Here is a 21,991-nt window from a genome sequence, read left to right on the forward strand (position 1 = left end):
ATATAACCGACTTTTCCCCTGAAACCACAGGTTTACGACGCGCAAAAAAAAAATTACTAAAATATTTTTAGTTTTTTTTTTTTTTTTTTTTTTTGCGCGCGCGTCGTAAACCTGTGCTGAAACTAAGCATCGGATAACACTCATTATCCCAATGGAATGGGGATTCTAAATTATACAAAATATTACATTCTTATATGTGGCGGAACAAATTCCAATTGCAAGAGTGCTTGTGAGATTTACTAAATAAACTAGGTGAGCGATACAGTCCCTCTTAACCTCTTGTTAACAGTTTCTTTTACAACATAGAAACATATTCAAAAACACCAAATTCCTTTGATTCTGTCTATCGTCAGTGTAACTCTAAAATCATTCAATTTAGCTTTATGAAATATCCTGCATATCACAAGAGGCCAAATGAGTCTTAACAGTAACTGACTATTAATATATATGTACATCCATTGAGTAGAACTACACAGTAATATAAAACAAAAACCCAATGGGCCTGAATTCCTTACCTGCTACTTAGAAATCATAGTACATAAAAATTATAGGAGAGTCAAGAAGAATTTCTCTGTACATGTATCATGCTCACCTCTCATGCTACAGATCCACCTCTATGTACACATATCATGCTACAGATCCAAATCATGTCTATTATCCCTAAGATAATTGACAAGAAGTTGTGTGAAGATTTTAACATAACGGGGAATTTGACACCTGCGACCTTGAATGAAGGTCAAGTTTATTTATTTGAACAAACTTCTTAAGCCTTCAACCCAGCATGCTACATGGCCAATTTGGGTACCAGTACCTAGGCCTTTTGGTTATTGAGAAGAAATCGTTCGTATGAAAAGTCAGAACACTTATGACTACATTAAAATACGTTTATAACGAACGTACTTACAGCGTACTCATGGTTATAACGTTATTTATTTTTTTTTAAACAATTACATGCTATACATCTGAAGGCTGCCAAGGTTTGGGCCTTGGGATTAGCCTTCAAAAATATAAACAAATATCCCCACACAGGAGGGCTCTCATTCACCACACGACTTACATACATGTACTACACGACTTATCACATACATACCTTCATAACATCAACATAGACATTTATCCCAAAACAACATCACTTGTTACACATAGTTATAATGTAGTGGTTTTCATTCTCCATTAATGTTCATATAAGATATTTGCAATATAATGTTTATAGGTACCTAACGAAGTATGATTTTGTTGGTCCCCAAAGGTTTGTTATTCGTGTTCGACTGTATAGGTGATCCTGACCTTTTAGGTCACACGACCTAAAATTATAATGTTCTTGTTATGCCTTTAACTATTGGGGACCTTCCATTTTTGATATTTAGATAATAACTATAGAAACATATTCCAATCTGATCTAGCACAACATCAATCAATCTTGATAGCCAATAATGAAATGTTCTATATAAAAATACACTACTGCGAGGCGCAGGGAATATTGCTTTTGTGGCACCTTGTTAACCAATCGTCAAGTCTTTTGTGTGTAGTCGTGCATTAACATCACATTGTGAACGAGATAACTAAGTCGTTATAACGAGATACTAAGTCGTTATAACGAGATACTAAGTCGTTATAACGAGATAGGCCTACTACTTAGTCGTTATAACGAGATAAAAATATTTATTTGTATGTCCTCAATCAGCCACCGTACGATCATACAGTCTAAGTAATTAATCAAGAATTTGTCATTATTTTTAAAATGTTTGCAAACTTTTATGAGTAACCGCTAACGTTACGCTGATTTACACAGATCGTAAACAAAGTTTTCACGCCCCGATGAATTTAAAAAATAATGACATCAATGACTCGCATCAATGCTGATCCTGTAGTTTAGAAGGAATCATTGTCCGGCCATCTGTTTAATTTCATTCGTACTGTAGGCCTTATATTTATTTCTAACACGTTCTTTCAACACAAATTACAGGAGTTGCATTTTCTTGACCAATCCGGATATTTTTGCCCGTGATCCGAATACTTGTTGGACAATGCATTCTGTTTCCGGTGTAAACACAAGCTTGCTTTTAATTTACTTTCAGAACAAAAACGGTGGGTATAGGCCCTAAGCCTAGCTTTCCTGCTATTGCATAAAAAACACATTTGCAAATGTTTATTCATCGTTTAACCATGTGTGGAAAGGCTATGGCGTGTTGAAAAACTATTGCATTGATAACTTCGTAATGCAGGCTTTCGATTTCTACCGATGCACGACCCACATAATATTTCTAAACTGTTAGGAACTAGTCCTAGCTAGCGCGGTATAAAAGTCAAAGTGGATCTCCATCAAAATGCATGTAATCGCATAATGACTGTAAGAGATGACGTGACCGAGCATATCTTGTACGTTACTGCACTTTTTATTATTAAATGGTTAACATGTGAACAGGCTACTGGCATGGCTACCTCAGTACCTGTATTATATATAATCATTTTGTGCAGTACGTCCTAATATGAATTTAAGGCAAAGCCTCAGAAGAGCGCAGCTACATGTAAAAGATTATAACATCATAACTTTATATTGTCTATATTTTCCTACGAGATTAACAATAAAATATTTCACTGACATGCACATACTATCGATAGTTAGAAAGAATTCAAAATAATCCAAATTGAATAGTTCAATATACTTCAATCTTGTTTTATCAGATGCAGAGAAAACTTGGCAACATGCCATGCTATCAGAAATACGCGCGAATCTGTGCCGCCATTTTGGCGTCAGGTTTTGTGACGTCACTGCTGACGGTGCCGTGCGATTGAGAGCATACACAATATATATTGGGCCAGTACATTTATTGCGTTGTTCTTGTATATGTGTAAATTAAAACTACTTACAGTAATTTTAAAGCTTATACTGATAACAAATTTAGTCTGGTACAGAAATTTCAAATCTCGTCGTGCTGATAACGAGAATTAAAACATGGCTGCCTACATGGAGGCGCGAGACTTTTCCCGCGGGACACAATTTCAAAGTCCAAGGGGTACTAGAATGTATCGGAATCTATATGCTCACACACCTGTTATGGTTAGTAGAGCTTCGCTCTACGCGTCCTTCGGCCGCGCAGAGAGCTGCGCTCTTATTAAATTGAATTGAAAAATTATGGACGTAGAATTAATTGAAAAATAAGTAAAAATATTAAAAAAAAATAAGCTGATCAATAGCCTCTATGTCTATATAGATATAATACACAGATTATACAATTCAATGGTAAAGAAAAATGGAGATTCAAAAACAAATATCTGTAATTACAAGGATTTATGTTAGTGAGAAGGATTTGTCACTGTTTCTTAACTCTACTAAACACCACACAAGATGCCTATGAACCGTGAATAAAAAGTATTTTCCTTAACAAATACTGGTCTTATTGAGTCAAAAGAAACAACAATCAAAATCTTAATTAATAAATTTCACGATGTCTTATACTTGTTTTAAGGACGAAAGCTTTAGAAGAAAGGTCGTTAATTTTCATTAAAAATAATAAGACATCTTGTGGAATGACAGCCTGCTTCAGAAAGTAAGAAGGTTAGCCTTGCAACAGCAAGCTTATTAAAGCCACATCAAAAGTTGTGCCTGCATGTGGATATCAAAGGAAAATCAGTCCTTCCCCTAACGTCACATTCAGTGCACAAACACAAAAGCGCTTGTAGCATATTCGTCCAAAACCCTGAGTGACAAATCCTTCGCATTTATAAATCCCAATCATTATACATGTTATCCTTTAGATGGTTATCCTGCAGTATTTCAAATTCTTTCATTTCTTTCAGCATTCACAATTGAATCTGGCCAACCCTTCTATATATCAACTACTCTAAAATTGATTAAGTTCTGAAATTACACAGTTTGTACAACTTGAAATTATGTCCCCATATATTTTCTTTCATTGGTATTGCAGACAAATAGGTTGGAGGTGACATTTTCGTCAAACTTTTCCTTCACGATCTTAAAAATGTTTATTAAATCCCCTCAAATTCTTCTGTGTTTATCGGGTAATTGTTGGTAATTTTGTTACTTGCTCGATCTGAATCCAGGTAATGTACTCTTTGTTGTACATTTTCTAACATCTGAATATCCTAAATTTGTATGGACTCCAAGCATATGAATCTAATTTTTATGCAAAATATTGTGAATCTGTAGGTTTCAGCTAGCAGCTGTGATTTTGGAATACTCCTATATTTCACTTGTGGAAAGTTTCAAAAAGACATTTTGCATGGCTACAACCAGGAAAACAATTGTACAGGATGAACTACACAAATTCTTAGTGAAGAATGATCTGGATTATGGCATGTTGTAAGTTACACCTGGATTTTTATATACATATATCTTTAAATTAATTATATTAATTGTTATCTAATATTCTGACTTAACAGGAGAGGTCAAGTTTTCAAGTAGTTTCTAATATTCTATATATGTGCATACATTTGTATACCTTTGCTAGAAGTGGTACTGTACATGAATTTCACAGAATAATTATCAATGATATCGAACATGACCATAAGCATTAGAAATTCTAGAAAATTCTGAATAAAAATAAAGATATTGAAAGTTTTCATATTTTCAGTCTAAAATCTGCATTTAAAGGGCCACTACCTTTTTGAAACGGCTTTTAATTTTTTAAATAGGAATGTAAAACGAGATCGATAATTTTGTAGAGTCGCAGAAGTTATTAACTATACATTTACTAGCACACTTATCATCACCTTCAGAACTGTTTCATTAGAATAAATAAAATGTTAATTTTCATAACGCGGGTCGTATTATGTTTCCTGCGGTTGTCTTAAATGCCGCGCGGTAGTTGACTATAACTGCGCCAGACGGCAAAACAGCGAAATGAATTTCCACTGTTATCGTACATTAGAGAGGAAATCTTGCATATGTTTGGTGTTGTAACCTCATCTTAAGCCATCGACATATATTTTCTTTTGTTATTAATGTTTATAAGAAACCTTTAAATTTTGCTCTGGAAAGGTAGTGGGCCTTTAAGGATGTACTCCTCTGAGAAGTCAATATTTTCTTGTATTAAACTTTTTTTCTCATATAGAATTTTGGAAATAGAAGTTCATACCATAGAAGAAAATGGAAGAAAAAGCCTATGACCGTGTGCTCGTTTTTGAGCTATTGTCTTTCAAAGATACCTAGTTGACAAAATAGTGGATTTTATGGGAATTTGCTAATTTGACCATATACACAAGAGATTAAAACCATAATTTCCTAATGAGATGTTTGATATGTATTGCTGTTTGTAGAATTTATTTTCCAGTAGTCTTCTTTAAAAATATACCAGTTTTGAATAACAACATATGATAAGGGGCGCTTATTGAGTAATATGGTATATTAATCTATAACCTTTGTAGGGATATTGACGATGTAGTGCTGGATTACGTGATCACTATCCTAGAAGACCTGGGTAATGGTGAGGATGTGGAAGAGAATATTGATGTGGATCAGTTTGTGGAGATGATGGATGCCTATGTGCCAGGCTTTGGTGAAATATCAAGGTAATTCTATAGTGTTCGTCTTATACAGGAAATTAAAAAATATTGTTCTTTAAGTCGTTTAATGCTCATCAACAATGAGGGTAATTTTCAATGATTTATTGTAAAATTTAGTTAATGTCCCACCAATGTATTTATTATTTACAGGGTTTATTCATGATATATTGTAATTATATGATGCATATATATAATGTATAAGAGCTCATTAACTTTATAGAATGTTAATTGTTGTTCGATCATTGTAAAATACATGTGATGTTCAATGTATTAACCATTTGAGTTATAAATATATATATATAGTATTTATATATACTGTTAAATAGCTGGTTGATTAAATATTTTAAACTAACAAAATATCTTGTTGATATATATTTTTTAAAATTAAGATATTTTTTTTTCTACAGTGTAGATATTTGTGAATGGATGTTTCAACTTGCGTCCAATCTTTCTATGAAACAAACAGGTATCTATGCCATAATATCTTAACCAATGTATTCGTATTAAGGTACAGGGGAGATGTGATAATATTTATCATATAGTAAGTTGTTCATGGTAAATGTCAATGTCTCATTCAGGTATTCTAATCAATATAGAATTACAGTCAATAATTCGAAATGATTCTTATTCTTGATCATAAGTGAATTTTCTACTCATGAGAATAAGTAGTGGCTGTATTTGGGCAAATAAAATCACATTTTATTTTGAGATATTTTAAAAAATTATAACCTATTGAGTACTGGGAAGAGTAGATAACTCTGTAATGCAATATGTATATGTATTCAGATATGAAATGACCCCTACTAATGAATAGATAGATAATACTGTAAGACTTTTAAAAATGCTCTAAAGTCACTATTTATCTGATGATTTTACCAGTAAAAATAAAAAGGTGTGCTGATTTTTACTACAGACAATGCCCCAACCAGACAGAGGCAGACCTCCCTCAGTGATGACCTCTTAGAGGCCATAACAGCCTCACCTAGTGACATACAGAATGCAAACTGTGAAAAGGTAACATTAAACAAACAGCTGATGACAGGTATCAGCCACAGAACCACTATACACAACTACAGGTATTCTGATCTGTCAGAGTTACTTCCCTTCATTTCACTCCATCAGTACACAGTTACTTCCCTTAATTTCACTCTGATCAGTCAGAGTTACTTCCCTTCATTTCACTCCATCAGTACACAGTTACTTCCCTTAATTTCACTCCATCAACACAGAGTTACTTCTTTCGTTCACTCTGCCAGTACTGATAGAGTGAATTAAAGGGCAATAACTCTGATAGATCAGAATGAGCTACAGGTAACAAATAACAAATAAAAACAAAACACATATTATAAATGATGAATAAAATCAGCAAAATAGTAATAATTAACCCACACTAAGGCCCCTCGCTTGCTTTAATCTGGGCCAACAAGGGTGATCTACTAAGGTGGCAGTGTACAGTAGATTTGAAAAAATCAGCAAAATTAAGTGCAGGCTTTAATTATGTACACACAGCTTTTTAACCTTAAATGACATCTATATCAAAGTATATATATTTGTAATCTACACAACATTTGCAATTGTTATGCAGAGTTCATTTTTGGACAAGTCTGCTTTTTGTGGTATTGTGAGCCTGTAAAAACCATGGTAACCAAATTTGTTTTTTTGAAAAAATGCAAAAAATTGGGATTTTCAACCCAAAATTACACCCCCTCTAGGAGAATTTTTTTTCTTGAACACAGTTTAAAACCAAGCATCACTGCCGTGATAGCGGAACTGAGCCTATTTCGACATATGTATATCATTAAACTTTTGAGCAATCTTACCTAGTACCCCGGCTATCAATTTCTGCTGCTACAGTATTGAGTTTTTCCATCTTAGACGCACATTCGGATATCCTCTAAACCATTAATCTCGAACCCATTTTGGGGAATTTCTTTATGCAAATGTGAAGCTTCCATATAATTCTCTAGATTGAATTCACCAATTTTAGGACATATACATTTTTTAATTTTTTATGCATATAATAAAACAGGGGCTTTCTGCTTAATAAAAATTTCACCCATTGCCATTCGGTCTTACTGTACACTGCTACCTTATACAGCATGTTTTGTATTTTAAAGTTTTCCGAAAACCCAAATAATGTCTAAACAAAGTTGTGACGAACAAAATGACCTATCCGGATACTGTGTATCTCTAATAGTCACCGAGTAATGCCAATTTCCCCATAAGGTATCTTTTCACCAATATTCCTCCAATACAAGTAACAAGGGGAGGTAATTTGAAAAAATAAAAGTTAAATAACTATGCTGTTTTCTGAAATAAAATTATTCTGAAAATTTAATATGGTATTTGGAGTTTCTCTCTATGCAGAAAAGTGAAAAATACTGGGTTGCTATGAAATCTGACCCTGTTTTGTGACGTCATAGCAACCATGACGTCATGATAATTGTGACGTCATCACTATCTGTGCAAATGACGTCATAAATACTTAGTGTTATTATTCTTGACAATACAAATCCTATTTTGCTTTACTATAGCATTAAATATACTTATTCTGATAGATAAATCTTAACATGACATTCAAAATGTCATAATTTCCAGCATATTTAATCACAATATTGAGTTTTCAACCTCGAAATACAGAATATTACATGTATTCATACAAAAGTGTACGCTATTCCCATTTTATTGAAAAAAAGCCCCTTTTCCCTCTTTTCTTAAGAAAATGCCAATAACTGACAATATCGGCTTAACCGAACACTCACTCTAGTACAAAAAATACATATTACAGCCTTATTTATATGAAAACTGAGAAATCAATGAAAAAAATCCCAAAATTAGCACTTTTGCTGTAAATCTCCATGGATACCGGGTAATTAGCAGAGCAAAATTAATTGGAATTCATATTAAATGGACCGAGAGACACCCGGTTAGCTGTTGTCAGCTTGCTGTTCAAGTGTAAAATGATTAATCAATTAACAGTCAAGCATATCATACCATACCTAGGTAGCAAATTACAGAATGGCTAAATGAGCCAATTACCTCCCTTTAGTTGTAACAAATGAAAAATATATGTATTTACACAGTTTCAAACTGTTTGACTGTGATTTCTAAGATAAATAAATGAAAATTTAGCAAAATCAATTATAATCAAGGTCATTTTCCAAAAAATGAGAATTTCAGTCACTTATAAGGTGGCAGTGTACAGTAGATTTGAAAAAATCAGCAAAATTAAGTGCAGGCTTTAATTATGTACACACAGCTTTTTAACCTTAAATGACATCTATATCAAAGTATATATATTTGTAATCTACACAACATTTGCAATTGTTATGCAGAGTTCATTTTTGGACAAGTCTGCTTTTTGTGGTATTGTGAGCCTGTAAAAACCATGGTAACCAAATTTGTTTTTTTTTTGAAAAAATGCAAAAAATTGGGATTTTCAACCCAAAATTACACCCCCTCTAGGAGAATTTTTTTTCTTGAACACAGTTTAAAACCAAGCATCACTGCCGTGATAGCGGAACTGAGCCTATTTCGACATATGTATATCATTAAACTTTTGAGCAATCTTACCTAGTACCCCGGCTATCAATTTCTGCTGCTACAGTATTGAGTTTTTCCATCTTAGACGCACATTCGGATATCCTCTAAACCATTAATCTCGAACCCATTTTGGGGAATTTCTTTATGCAAATGTGAAGCTTCCATATAATTCTCTAGATTGAATTCACCAATTTTAGGACATATACATTTTTTTATTTTTTATGCATATAATAAAACAGGGGCTTTCTGCTTAATAAAAATCTCACCCATGGCCATTCGGTCTTACTGTACACTGCTACCTAAAGATGGGTTATAATTATAAAGCTTTGCATCCTGGCTATACTCCAGGGGTTACTTTCACTGTCGTAATATCCACCCCTGAACTAACTCATAAGTAAAACTGAAGGTAGTTCAGGAGAGAAAAAACCAGACCAATCCCAGGTCAGTCACAGAGAGCAATGCCCAACTTCAAAGCCACAAGGTCAACTACAATGTACCATTATTTGATTCTTTTGATGAACAGCACATTAAAGGACCAAATTAACTGCTCTTCTGTTGTCACAGACCGAACCTTCTGTTTTTTTATGACATCGTCCAGAAGTGGATATGATGACAGTAAAAGTAACCTGTTGAATGCTGAGGATGAAAACTTTGTTGTATAGTAAACATTTTCAGTAGGAAATGAAACTAAATAATCCGTGTATGTATGACTCACAGGAAAAGGAGACAGAAAAGATAGTGGAAGAGGAGGGTGACGAAGTAAAAATTCTCAGAGAAATGTTTCCAGCTGCATGTACAATGGAGGTAACACACTGTCTTGGACTTGCAAGTGGAAATGTGGAGAGTGCTATACAGCTGATATTGGACCGACAGGAGTCTGGGGAGTGTATCAAACAGGTTAGTTATATAGCAAACTACAACAGCCCCTCACAGGATGTAAGATTATCGTAGACCAACTTATTTTCGTTGAACTTTCTTTGTTTTGATCTTTTGGTATGTGCCACAAATGCATGGTGATTAACTTTTGAGTATAAAGTACAGTCAAACCTGCTCTAACGACTGCATCTATATAGTGATCGCCTGTCTATAACGACTGGTTTTAAGACTCCCCGTGCGTTTTGACTATATAATGGCACTGTGCATAACGACCACCTGTCTAATGTGGCTAACGACTGGTAACTTTAGCCCCGTCAAAGTTGTCTAACGACAGGTCGCTGAGATAGAATTTTCGATCACAGTGTGTGTGTAGTAGCATCCCTTTGACCTACAGTACTTCCGGTAATTAACTCCCTTAGTAAGCAAATGTACAGGACTGTATGGTTTATAACCTAGGGGTTGTAACATTTGAGGTACAAATATAGTTGCCGACTTGAGGATGGAAGTTTTAACGACCATTTATGTCTATCAAAGACTGAAATTATGTTATTGTTTGGTCGCGAACACCATGTGCACGAAAAGATCAGTTGTAAAGCGTGATTTTGAAGCCACAATTCGGATGATACGGTAGGCAAAATAAAACGTCAATTTATTGATATGTTCCATTTTTCATCGTTGATAATTAGCATTACTAAGAAATGGCCTGTACTTTACCTATTTCAAATTCTTTACTATAAGAGTCAGTCTCATTATCGCCCGATGCAACCCGGGTATTCTCGATGTGTTTATCAATAAAATACGGCCCAATTACTTGGTAGAAATGCTACAGAAAGTTAATATGTGTACCTGCATTGTAATTTTTAATAGTTTTGAAGCTATATATTGTGAGAAAACGACTCCAAATCGATCTTCCATGTCCAGAGATTAATCCGTCAAAACTGGTTACAGGGCAATATTACAAACGACTTGCCAACGTACACGTATACATTTTCTGAAATTAATCTTGCACAGATATGTCAGGCCATATCAAGTCAGTAATTAGGTAATTATTATGTTCATATGTATCAAAACAAGTTGATTTTATTATGATCAAAATTTACGATTGCATTTGAAAGCCCCATCCAAACATTAAAAAATAAAACGAACGCAAATGACGGCAATGTATTGGCACAATTAGTTCTTAAATGATGCATGGTAATAAATGTAAAAATGTCCAATAGCAGGTCTGTATTGCATTAATATGATTCTGTTTTATTTACTGGCTTTCTGTCTCCCCGTCTGTGGTCGTTATAGACAGGTTTCACTGTAGTTCTATTGTTGAGCTGTAGAGCACAAAAATGATAGAATCAAAGATAAACAAGTAATCTTAATGCAAAACTATAGTGATTGGACATAATAATGAAAATGAGAACACAATTAAAATTTCGAGTTATAATGTTTAGGAGCCATAAACATATAAAGTCTGTAAGACATACACAGATACATGTGTAACAGTTTATAATAAAAGATGGTCTTACCTGGTGTTAACTGGTATAGGAAGGGGTTCATTGTGTACTTGATACTACATTTACATTACTTAAATGGACCATACAGCATGTATATTGATATTGGTCTTTCAGGTGGCTGAGAAGACGAAGAAGAAACCAAAAGTATCAGTACTTGATGATAAAGATCTGAAAGACACCCTAATCGCCAGGTATGAAATTTTTTTTGTATGTGTTGCTTAAGGTTATGAAATTCATATTTGTTTGTATGTGCTACTTAAGGTTATGAAATACATATTTGTTATAGACAAAAAATAATTGTTTATTTTTTCATTGACTACCGGTTAAATATAATTTTGAAATACTGGAATGTCCATGACTTACTCACAAGTTTGATTGAAGTAGGAAGCTATTTTTTTATATGAATGAGTTTGATGAAAAGGTTTAAATGTCTTTTATAGGAAATAAAATCCATCTTTTAAGATATCAATACTGATTCCATCTTTTATCTGTTACAGATACTCCTATGTGGATGCTGATGAACATAAGAAAACCTTCAGCCCTATAGCACCGAAACCTGTACGTTTAGTCTGCTTACATCTTCCCCATCATCAGTTAATGCAAATTTTGGTGGTTTTCATTTAACAGTAATTGAATCACCATTTTATCTGAAGGGAGACATATTGTATTAAATTAGAACTGCTTCATCTAACCTCTCTAGGGGGGTTTTGAGATAGATTAGGGTGTGTAAACATAAACGATAACCAACTGCTATGGAGTTAATCACATGAATTTTCCACTGTGAAACATGCATAGATAATTTATTTTACCTAATTTAAAGTTAAACTGTTCAAAATATATTTTTGAAGTCTGCTATTTCTGAATCAATCATAATATGCAGAGCAGTTTAAGGAAGAAAATGTACACATTTCAATTGAACATCTAATGATAGCAGATTTTTCTTTCATTTATTAAACTGTTTCAGGAATCTAAGAAAATGGTGAGATATTTAGAGAACAGGATAGTAACTACAAAAGGAGAGAAGTTCACAGAGATCAAGAAGGATGAGGACGAAGACATGAAGAAAACTTATGTGAATCTCAAACCAGCCAGAAAGTACAGGTTTCATTAAGGATACCCTAACATCTCTGTGTTCAATAAATAAAGACTTTACAAAGGAAGTGACCAACGTAGACAGGCATTCAGAACAAACATGTGTTAGTAGAGAAACTGCACAGATTACACAAGTTTAGTATTAAGTATTGTTTGGTTGTTTATCATAAAAAAATTTCATTATATACTTTTGATTCATCACCTGACCACATGCAAATTAAAATCGCCAGACAGCAGACAGTGTCATACTGGGATCTTCAGCTATTTCACTTAATATTTATATTTGTATAATATTTATGTATTTTATCAAATTTTACTATGTGTATTGTGTGTTAATTTACTAGGTTTTGAAAAAGGCAGGCAAATGTTTTGAAAAAGGCAGGCAAATGATTTTTAGTTTTGTTCCCAGGATCATGGAACAGCCATGGGTCTCAATCAAACCAAGGTTTTGATGCAAGGTAGTGTATCTCAGCATCCTTGATACTCCAGGGGTTACTATCACTGACGTTATATCCACCCCTGGACTATCTCATAGTGAAACTGGAGGCAACAAAACACACATTTAATTTTATTTTTTGATTAACATGAAAGGAATTGTATACATTACATTGTGGTTTACTGTGTTGCTTTGAAGTTGGGCATCACTCTCTGTAATTTTCAAAGGGAGTCTCTGCAGGGTTGTGAATGTTGGTTTTTTTTTCCCCTGAACTGACTCTAGTTTTATTATGAGATAGTCCAGGGTTGGATATAACATTATTGATAGTAACCTCTATAGTATTGAGGATGGTATATCAGATGACATTCTAAAGTTATATCATTTTTATTTGCTAGTTAAGTCAACACTGAATGAATCCCAAGAGTGTTTTATGATCCTGGAACCAAATTGTAATGGCCATTTCTATGCAGAAAATTTCAACTTTTACAGTTTTTAGTCGCCCATATTTGAGATTATCATAAAATTATGTTTTTCAAGACTGTTCGAAACAGTTTGTTATATAAGTTTAATTTTCTTTGCTTAAAAACAAATTGTGAAAAGCGTAAATGATTAATGGGGATGAAATCCCAGAAATACAATATCATGCATTCATGTTTCATGTTATAAAGTAAAATAATGTCATATTTTAGCCATTTTCAGGTCATCTGAACTGAAGGGTCAGGGTGACCTGCGTTAACATTTCACATTTTGAACATTTCGACCTGTGCTATTTAGCTGAAACTTACATGAAATGATCCTGACATGGTCCTGACAAAGTGTTGTTATTTTTCGGGTCAATCCAAAATCCAAGATGGCAGACATAGCCGCCATCTTGAAAACACATTTTAACTTCTCAAGTTCTACCAGTGCAATTTAGCTGAAACTTGCATGAACTGATCCTGACATGGTCCCGACAAAGTGTTGTTATTTTTCGGGTTGATCCAAAATCCAAGATGGCCGCCACAGCCGCCATCTTGAAAACACATTTTGAACTTCTTCTCAAGTTCTATCGGTGCGATTTGGCTGAAACTTGCATGAAATGATCCTGACATGGTCCAGACAAAGTGTTGTTACATCTCTAGTTGATCCCAAATAGAAGATGGCTACCATGACATTATATCTAATTAATTTTCAATATGATTATTGCCAAGGTAGTCAGATGACTGTTAAGGCCCTTGGGCCTCTTGTTGAAATTACAATGGCACATGTAAGTGTTACAAAATCTCAATGAAGTTAAAAGCACATCTATCAACCCAGCAACTTCAGCAAACATTATACAGAAGAATTTCATAATCTCCAAGTCAGTCAAACCATGATCCAGGTATTGTTTATAATTTCTGAGTATGCAAGGGAAGTTGATGATTGTGTGTTTGTAAGATAGTATGTATGTGCATATGAAGTAAGTAATTCATTATCTCTGTATAGCCTAGTGTAGCTTGAGTCTACATTCCTGATTTTTCAATAAGTGTAATTTAAGAGTTACTTTCATCATTTTATTTTTCGGTTCCTGCCAGTGTTCCACTGCATAGATCTGTTCATGATACCAAACACTATGTCATATAGCCAGTTTAGGAGTTGTAAAAGCAGTATTGCTCCATACTGTTTTATACATATGGTGATCTCCTGTGAGTGGGATCTAAAGGATAATTCTTGATTTCATTTTGATATCTCTAAATCATTCAGAGAATATAAATAGTGTCAGAATTTGATTACATGTAGTTGCTTATAGTCAAACATTCCAGTTCTTCATACAGATAGAATCAAAAGTTTGTGAACAGTAAATATAGGTAGTCCCATAATTCTCTTTCAGATCTATTTCAAGAGTTAATTCCCTTATTTCACTCTGTCAGTACTGTACCTTAAGACAAGGGGAAGTAATTGGATCAAAATGTAATGCTGGTCACAACACTGGCTTTAATATCAAGATGTCGGTAGCTAATTATATAATCTATTACAGCCTATAGAAACAAGTTTTTATATCTGTTGTGTGTAATTTTCATTATCTTACCATAATCTTTAGTAATATTACATGTTTTTTATACCATGGTTTTAATTGTTGCTAACGTTTTTAAGTACAAAAATAAAGATGTTGAAATAGAAAATCAAACTTTTTTGTGCCTCATTAACAATACAGGGGAGATTTATACAAAAAGAATTGACACCATGATTTGAGCTTCTACAAAATACACTAATCAATGTTAACAAAAACACATAAGACCAAACATTTATGTATACATATATTTGTACAAATACAATCTTCCGTTGTATTTCATGATATAAATTATCATACAACTGATTAATCAATTATTGAAGTTCTAATTCAATTAGGTTCATAATTTGTTTATTTATTTTGCAAATTTTGTGATGAAATCATATACAAGCACAATAATAAGTTGTTTTAGGGGAAAAAAATGGCAGATCATGAGATGTATTTCTAAACGAATGTATATTTACATTCAAGAGGAATGTTTTTTGTATTTTCAGTTTAGAAATGCACATACCTTTTGTGTGTTTGTCCACAATACATGCAATAAAAACCTAATTTTAGAGATTGTTTTTGTGTAGCTTCAGTTCTAGCTGTCCACACACATTCCAGATAGAGTGTGCGTACAATGGGAATCTGTGTGTGATGTGTAGAAGTGAATCCTCTAGTGAATCCTTCAGTGACTGTAGTCTGTTGCCGTCATCAGTCCTGGAGCAGATATGGTCAGCTCCTAGTATAGTCTGCAGTAGCTGGATAACAAATATGATGTTTTCAAACCATGATACATGCAAAGGTTTAGAATTTAGACACACATCTTGTAAATGTTGTGAAAACTTTTGGATTTCATTCACAAAAATTTCCTGGGTAAGTCTTGTAACAGGCGGTTTAGAGAACTCAAGTACCAGATTTGTTCCTTCTTGTCTAGCATTTGCCTGAAAGAAAAATCACTAAATTGAGTAAATTCTGGTGCATGGTACGGATGTAAAATTAATACTAACACTTTAATTAAGGAAATTGGAAAGTCATAAATAAGACAGATTGACTGCTATCGGGACAAGTCTAAATTCTCATATTTGTAGGTACTGTATTAAATTGATAAAATGGAAACATTATTACTGATGTTAAGATTCTTAATTTTAGCAATAAGATAACAATACAGTGTAACTCTAAAATAGGGTATAGCTGTACATACATGTGAAAGGTAAATGTCTTCTTTGAGAATGTCTGCCACAAGACTTCTGATTATATCTTTGATGAGGGACACAATTTGGACATTGGACATCAGATCTGGTACCTGTTGCATAAGCTGTACCACACATTGTACACAGTGGTGCATGGACTTGGCCGAGGTAGTGAATGTTTTCTCCTGTACACACTTCAAGACTGTCTGTAAGCTTTTCACAATGGTTGTTTGATTTAAACTAGTTAATGATTTTAGTTTTGCTGCAGAAGCTGAATTGTTGTCTCCGTCACCAGTGACTTTTGATGATTGCCTTGTGATCTGCTGTATGTTAATAACACTCTGTAAAAATTGTGTATTTCTCTGCAGACATTCTAGGTCTTCTGTTTCTGTTCTATCAGCTCTGTCTGAGCCAGATAATGGTGGAGTGGGAAACAACACTGCTTCATCAGCTAAAAATAAAAGGGAAGCATGTCAAATTATTAGGTCTATCAATTCTTAGAAACTATTGCGCTTCTGCCCATTTTATAGTCATATCTTCTTAAAGATCAATAGGTCATGTTATACTGACACAAAGCAAACCAGTCATCCCACATCCATGAAAGTCATGAAACTACATGTTTTGTATAAATGTAGTGTACAGGTAAGGTATAGACCTATGTCATGCCCAGGGCACAGAATACAGAGCCATCCTATATGTATGCCTACTGTATGGATTTACACACAAGATATTATGGAAAAGAGGTATCAAGTATAAATTAAATTAACTTTCTTCTTCTGTCCCTATCTTCCGATCATTATTGGCCAATGACAATGGTCATGGTATGAACGGTAAGGAAGGTATACCCTACTTGTACTTCTATGTACGTATTCTCTCCCCTTAACCTACCTTGAGACGCACCCTGCTCACAATTTGTCTCTCGTGACGACAATGAATTCAGGACGATCTGTTGGCGTAGATTAAGAATTTCTGCCTCCATCGAAGTGTGTTTGTGTTGTAACTTTTGGTTGGTTCTTTGGAATGCATTACAAAGTCCTTCTGTGAATGATCTGGCGGAAGTGTCTTTAGGTTTCAGGGCACAACATGCTACCGCCACACAGATCTTCATTAAACGTACCTCCTGAACGAGTGAATTTTCTGAAATTGTGAAATTAGTTAAAACATAACTCCGTTCTACAGAGTGAAATATCGCACCACTGAAAAGAGGGATTTGCTACATAAATCTATCTTACCTTGTGAAGTGGACGGATCATCAGGTTCCATTTTCGTGCAATTTATCTTTTGTCTTAGTCGTTAACACGCTTGAAACAGATGACAAAACACGAAAAGTAAACGCATTTCGTTCCTGTGACCTGACTATTCCAGACACCTGTCATAACTAGGCCTAGGCCTAATAAAACAGATTATCATGTGATGGACGGACCATCTTATTCCATTTTCATGCTATTTATCTTTTGTTTTAACCAGTTGAACGCTTGAATCAGACGGCAAACTTGAAAACACGAAAAATTTACGATTTAGATACCTGTCGCCAAGCTTCAACTTATTAGGGCATAGGTCTACTGAAAGCATAGGGATCTGAGAATCATAGTTACAGATTATAGAATCATGGACCCCGAGAGAGCCCTAAGATCATTTTAGACGTTTTAGATGTCTAGGGAAAAAAAGAAGTAAAAATCATACTATACTTGTTAATGTACAATGTAACTAAGAGTCTTAGGGATTCGATATTGGATGCTGGGTATTATATTTTTTTAATTTGTCCAAAATCTATCAGACAAAAAATTGTAACCTTGTAATATAGTAAGGTTTAGCGAACTACATGCTGGGGTGAAGATATACCAATGCAAGTTTGAATGACTTTGACCTATTTCAAAGGTAAAAGTCATCAAATATATCGAAAGCAGCTTTATGTAAAGATTTCCTTGTATTGGCCTAATTGTTAGCCTACTGTATAGGTCTAAGTGTTTGTTTTATTTTGTACCAATAGCTAGGTAGAAGACTGTTAAGGTCCATGTGGCCCAAGTGCCTCTTGTAATTTGATATCAAGTCTATTATGATGTTGATAATTAAAGCTTTGCAGATACTTGACAATTCAACCTTTTCTTACAAAACTTTAACGATTTTTCTCCGATACCAAATGATAAAACAGAAACATTTACCGACAAAACAGAGGGAAACGTTTCCTCATCATCATTCTTCATGTGTGTCGACATTTGGCTATCTGGGGTTTTGACAATATAGCCTAAATGTTTTATAACTAAACCCTTAATAAATTTGATACCGCTATATCTCAAGTACTGTTGGGATCTTTCTCAAAGTTCGTATGAATGTTTTGATTGACAGGCATTCAACCATCTTTGTTTGCAACTCCACATTTTTGAAAGTACCGAACAGAGATCGTTTCCGAATTTCAATAACAGCTTCCCATTTTCCCCAAGTTTACTTTAAAAAAATTGAGACTGAAGAAACAGAAAAATACGGAATGTACATCGTACAGTCATCTTAAATTCAGACGAAGGTGGTTTACATTCCTAAGGGTCGATTACTGTATACAGTATGACAAAACTTGTGTGGAAATACATCAGTTTTATTTTAGTACGACCGCTTATGTTCAAAAGACAGTTTATATACATTCATTATCCAAGATAAATATATTGTTGATTTAAGTACGTTTATGCTTGCTAATTTTTTCATCATATAGTTTTTTAGCTTTGCACAACTTTGAAATGCGATAAGTATAATGCTATCTGTAAATGGTTGTTGTTGTTGAGCGTGAGAGGAGTGAACCCACAAAAGAGGGTGTAACTGTTAGCCGGCCTTCTGATATCGTTACTGTGTGCACTATTTGGCTTCCTTATCTCTAATATCAATCACTTTGAAACGCTCATACTTTACATGCAGTATACAAGCAAAAAACATTTATTACATATCAATTTATCCTGTTATCGATTACTTGTTATCGACTTGGGTCCATACTTTTCTACTTCCCCATTGTACATAGTCGTAATACGTTTTGTTTGTTTAACGCCTTAAAACCCTTCATTTAGAGACAGAAAATTATCTACAGTTGAAGTCATACTTAATAACCTATTAGATTATAAGAAATATGCATTTTAAGATGTACAACTGATATTGAAATATTGTGTATATATATGTATAACAAACACAGGGACACGAGAATTAGAAACAGTCTACATATTTTTGGTATATTGTAGTACTCACATCCCACTTTTCTAACGACGTTTCAACGGTATACATCAAACTTGGTAAACTTAATGTGTTATATATGTGTTGACACATAGCAATATTTTTCTAACTTTTAATCTAGGTTTCTACATATAGCGTTCAAAAATATCTACGAACTCAAATACATGTCTAAGGTACTAGTAAGTATCATGCCCCTGTGTAACAAACTTGCAAAAAGTCCTATTCCTTATCGAGATTAAACAAATCAGTACACCTAATACAGACTCATTAGGCAATACCTACAAGCTATACAATCACGTGTTGGTGCTACAGAAGGGCCGAGTTTACATCATGGTCATTCACATGTGGAATATAGCCGTCACGTTCTCAGGTATTCACAGATTTCTCTAATTTTTACATTTGTTTTTCCATTCAATGTTATTCAATTTAGAATAATATATTTAGCACATCGTTTAAACATAATATCATCTTCCTGGTCTTCACATACACATAGTTTTAATCTAAGGGAAACAAAACTTTCTTTCTTCAAGACATTTCTTTATAAGTACATTGTATTAAACATGAAAAAACATACATATATTAATTGCGGATTTTAAAATGTTCAAGCTAAATACATCGTTATATGTATATGAATGAACACCAATGTTGTAAAACATATATGGTATAAAATACTATATTAAACCTGGATTTGAACAAGGTTGGGATCGAGTTTCTATGCGTCGTATAAGGGAGACCAATATTCGTATAATATGTATATTAGATTATGTTCCTGCTCATGTATGTATGCATTTTAGTATCTGAAATAAAAGATATTTCAGAATTAAATTTAATAACTCAAATAAGTCATTTCAAATTATGGTAATCTAAATATGTTTTCTATAATATGACATTACTTTGATATTTAGTTTGTTTATATATATTGCCAATATATAACCACACTATAAATCAAAGTAATGAATTTGTTTACAAGCTCTGTTATCAATCATCATCAAGCTTTATTTCCCCCGTTAGAAGATACTGAATACAACCAAATCCACACAGAAAATAAAGAAAAGAATAATGAAAATAAAATTTAATAGGTCGGAGCTCGCTGCTGGAATATACAAGTCATGAATAAGTTATATAGCCGCGCGGTTCAGTAACATTGGTTAATCTTACAAAAGGCATCGCGTAACGCGGACAACATATTGAACTGACTTTATAAAGAATTGTCTTTGGTCTGCAACACTGGTGAAGGGGATTCCTGTACTGGCTCCTAAAAGACTATGGGTGAAGGAGGAATGATCCAAATTTTCAATGAAATTGAAAATAGAAAGGTCAAGTTCAGATTGAATATCTTCCATGAAAGTTTATCTTAGGGTGTCGTAGAATGTACATTCAGAACAAAGATGAACTGCAGCGTTGTCAAAAGTCAGAGAGCAGAGCGGACACTGGTTACCGGCAAACACTCTCGGTACTGCCAAAACTTTACATAAACAGTAGATGGTCTTAATATCGGACAAAGATTCAGCAGAACTGCGGTATGCTTGTACATGATGTCCGTCTCATAGAAATTATAAGAATTATTGACTATTTACAATGCTGTTTTATTCTATCAACGAACGAAATATTAAAGAATGTGACAGAACTCAGATCTTACTTACGGAGCAAAATGTTTCTCTTAGTGGAAAAATAACCTCATTAATTTTTTTAAACATTTGAAACTTTTAACTTTAATGAAAGTTAAAAGAGTAGGTTTCAACTCGATAATCTGGTATTTTCAAAACCAAGATGGTCGAATTAGATGAAATTTCAAAAGTCTCTAAAGTTAATTGGCCGCCAAGAAAGCCATTTCGAAAAAAAAATAAAAAAATAACCGCATTATCTATTGGGAATGTCGTTTTCAAATTGCTGCACTTGAAAGTTCGTTTTTGGAATAATATACGTACTTTGCATTTGTTTCCGAATCCATGCCTTTATCACTATGTTTATGATATATTTGCGGCACGATATCTTCATTCAATAAAAGGTTATTTAAACAAATTATACATGTAAATCGTTTTGATCTGTATGATTCCTTTTGAAAGTGAAATTCATTTGAGATATTATGCCATCCAAAATACTCGATACAATTCATTTTTCTTTGATTTATGGTTGCAATTATGCTTTCATTGATTGCGATTTTCATTTCGACAGTGATCTTGGATTTTAGTGTTTCTCATTTGTTTTGATATTTTGTACAAATTTTGTAAGAAACAATAAACACCTTCCCCATCATTATGTACCGCATTCCCAAACGAAAAAGTTATGACAATTTTTACGCATTTGGTCAAAAATCCCCATCTTCGCCATTTTGATGACGTCATAACAGGACGTTCATCACAGTTTATGATATTATTATAAATAATGTTACCTGATGATTTCGTAATCAGTTTGTCAAAAGGGTTGAGAAAACATAAGTTTTTTATCAATGTGGTGGGGTGCACGCGTACACCCTATCGCACACATGGCGCAGTGTGCTTTTTATTTGGCGCATTGTCGCTCTTCTGACTTCACACGGTGCTTTGTCGTTCTTCTGACTTGGCACTCTGTCGCTCTTCGCTTGGCGCGTTTACGCACT

The 21,991-nt window shown here is 33.8% G+C and overlaps 2 protein-coding genes across 2 annotated transcripts; one reads left to right on the forward strand and one right to left on the reverse strand.

Annotated features, from left to right (window-relative positions):
- The first annotated feature begins 1,997 nt into the window (after positions 1–1,997).
- Positions 1,998–15,564, forward strand: LOC138325913 (CUE domain-containing protein 2-like). The gene is made up of 9 exons (XM_069271925.1): positions 1,998–2,088; positions 4,172–4,324; positions 5,389–5,532; positions 5,934–5,992; positions 6,440–6,540; positions 9,787–9,966; positions 11,565–11,641; positions 11,948–12,008; positions 12,415–15,564. Exons 2-9 carry the CDS (start codon positions 4,245–4,247, stop codon positions 12,559–12,561), a joined length of 849 nt encoding a protein of 282 aa, XP_069128026.1. The 5' UTR covers positions 1,998–2,088; positions 4,172–4,244; the 3' UTR covers positions 12,562–15,564.
- LOC138325903 (meiosis-specific protein MEI4-like) lies at positions 15,562–17,851 on the reverse strand. Its single transcript, XM_069271915.1, has 4 exons — positions 17,415–17,851; positions 17,071–17,319; positions 16,194–16,633; positions 15,562–15,933 (listed from the first exon to the last, which is right to left on the reverse strand). The coding sequence occupies exons 1-4, from the start codon at positions 17,443–17,445 to the stop codon at positions 15,562–15,564; spliced, it is 1,092 nt and encodes a 363-aa protein (XP_069128016.1). The 5' UTR covers positions 17,446–17,851.
- Between the last annotated feature and the right edge of the window lie 4,140 nt (positions 17,852–21,991).

The sequence above is a fragment of the Argopecten irradians genome, chromosome 1 (assembly GCF_041381155.1).
Source record: "Argopecten irradians isolate NY chromosome 1, Ai_NY, whole genome shotgun sequence".
Classification (NCBI taxonomy): Eukaryota; Metazoa; Mollusca; class Bivalvia; order Pectinida; family Pectinidae; genus Argopecten; species Argopecten irradians.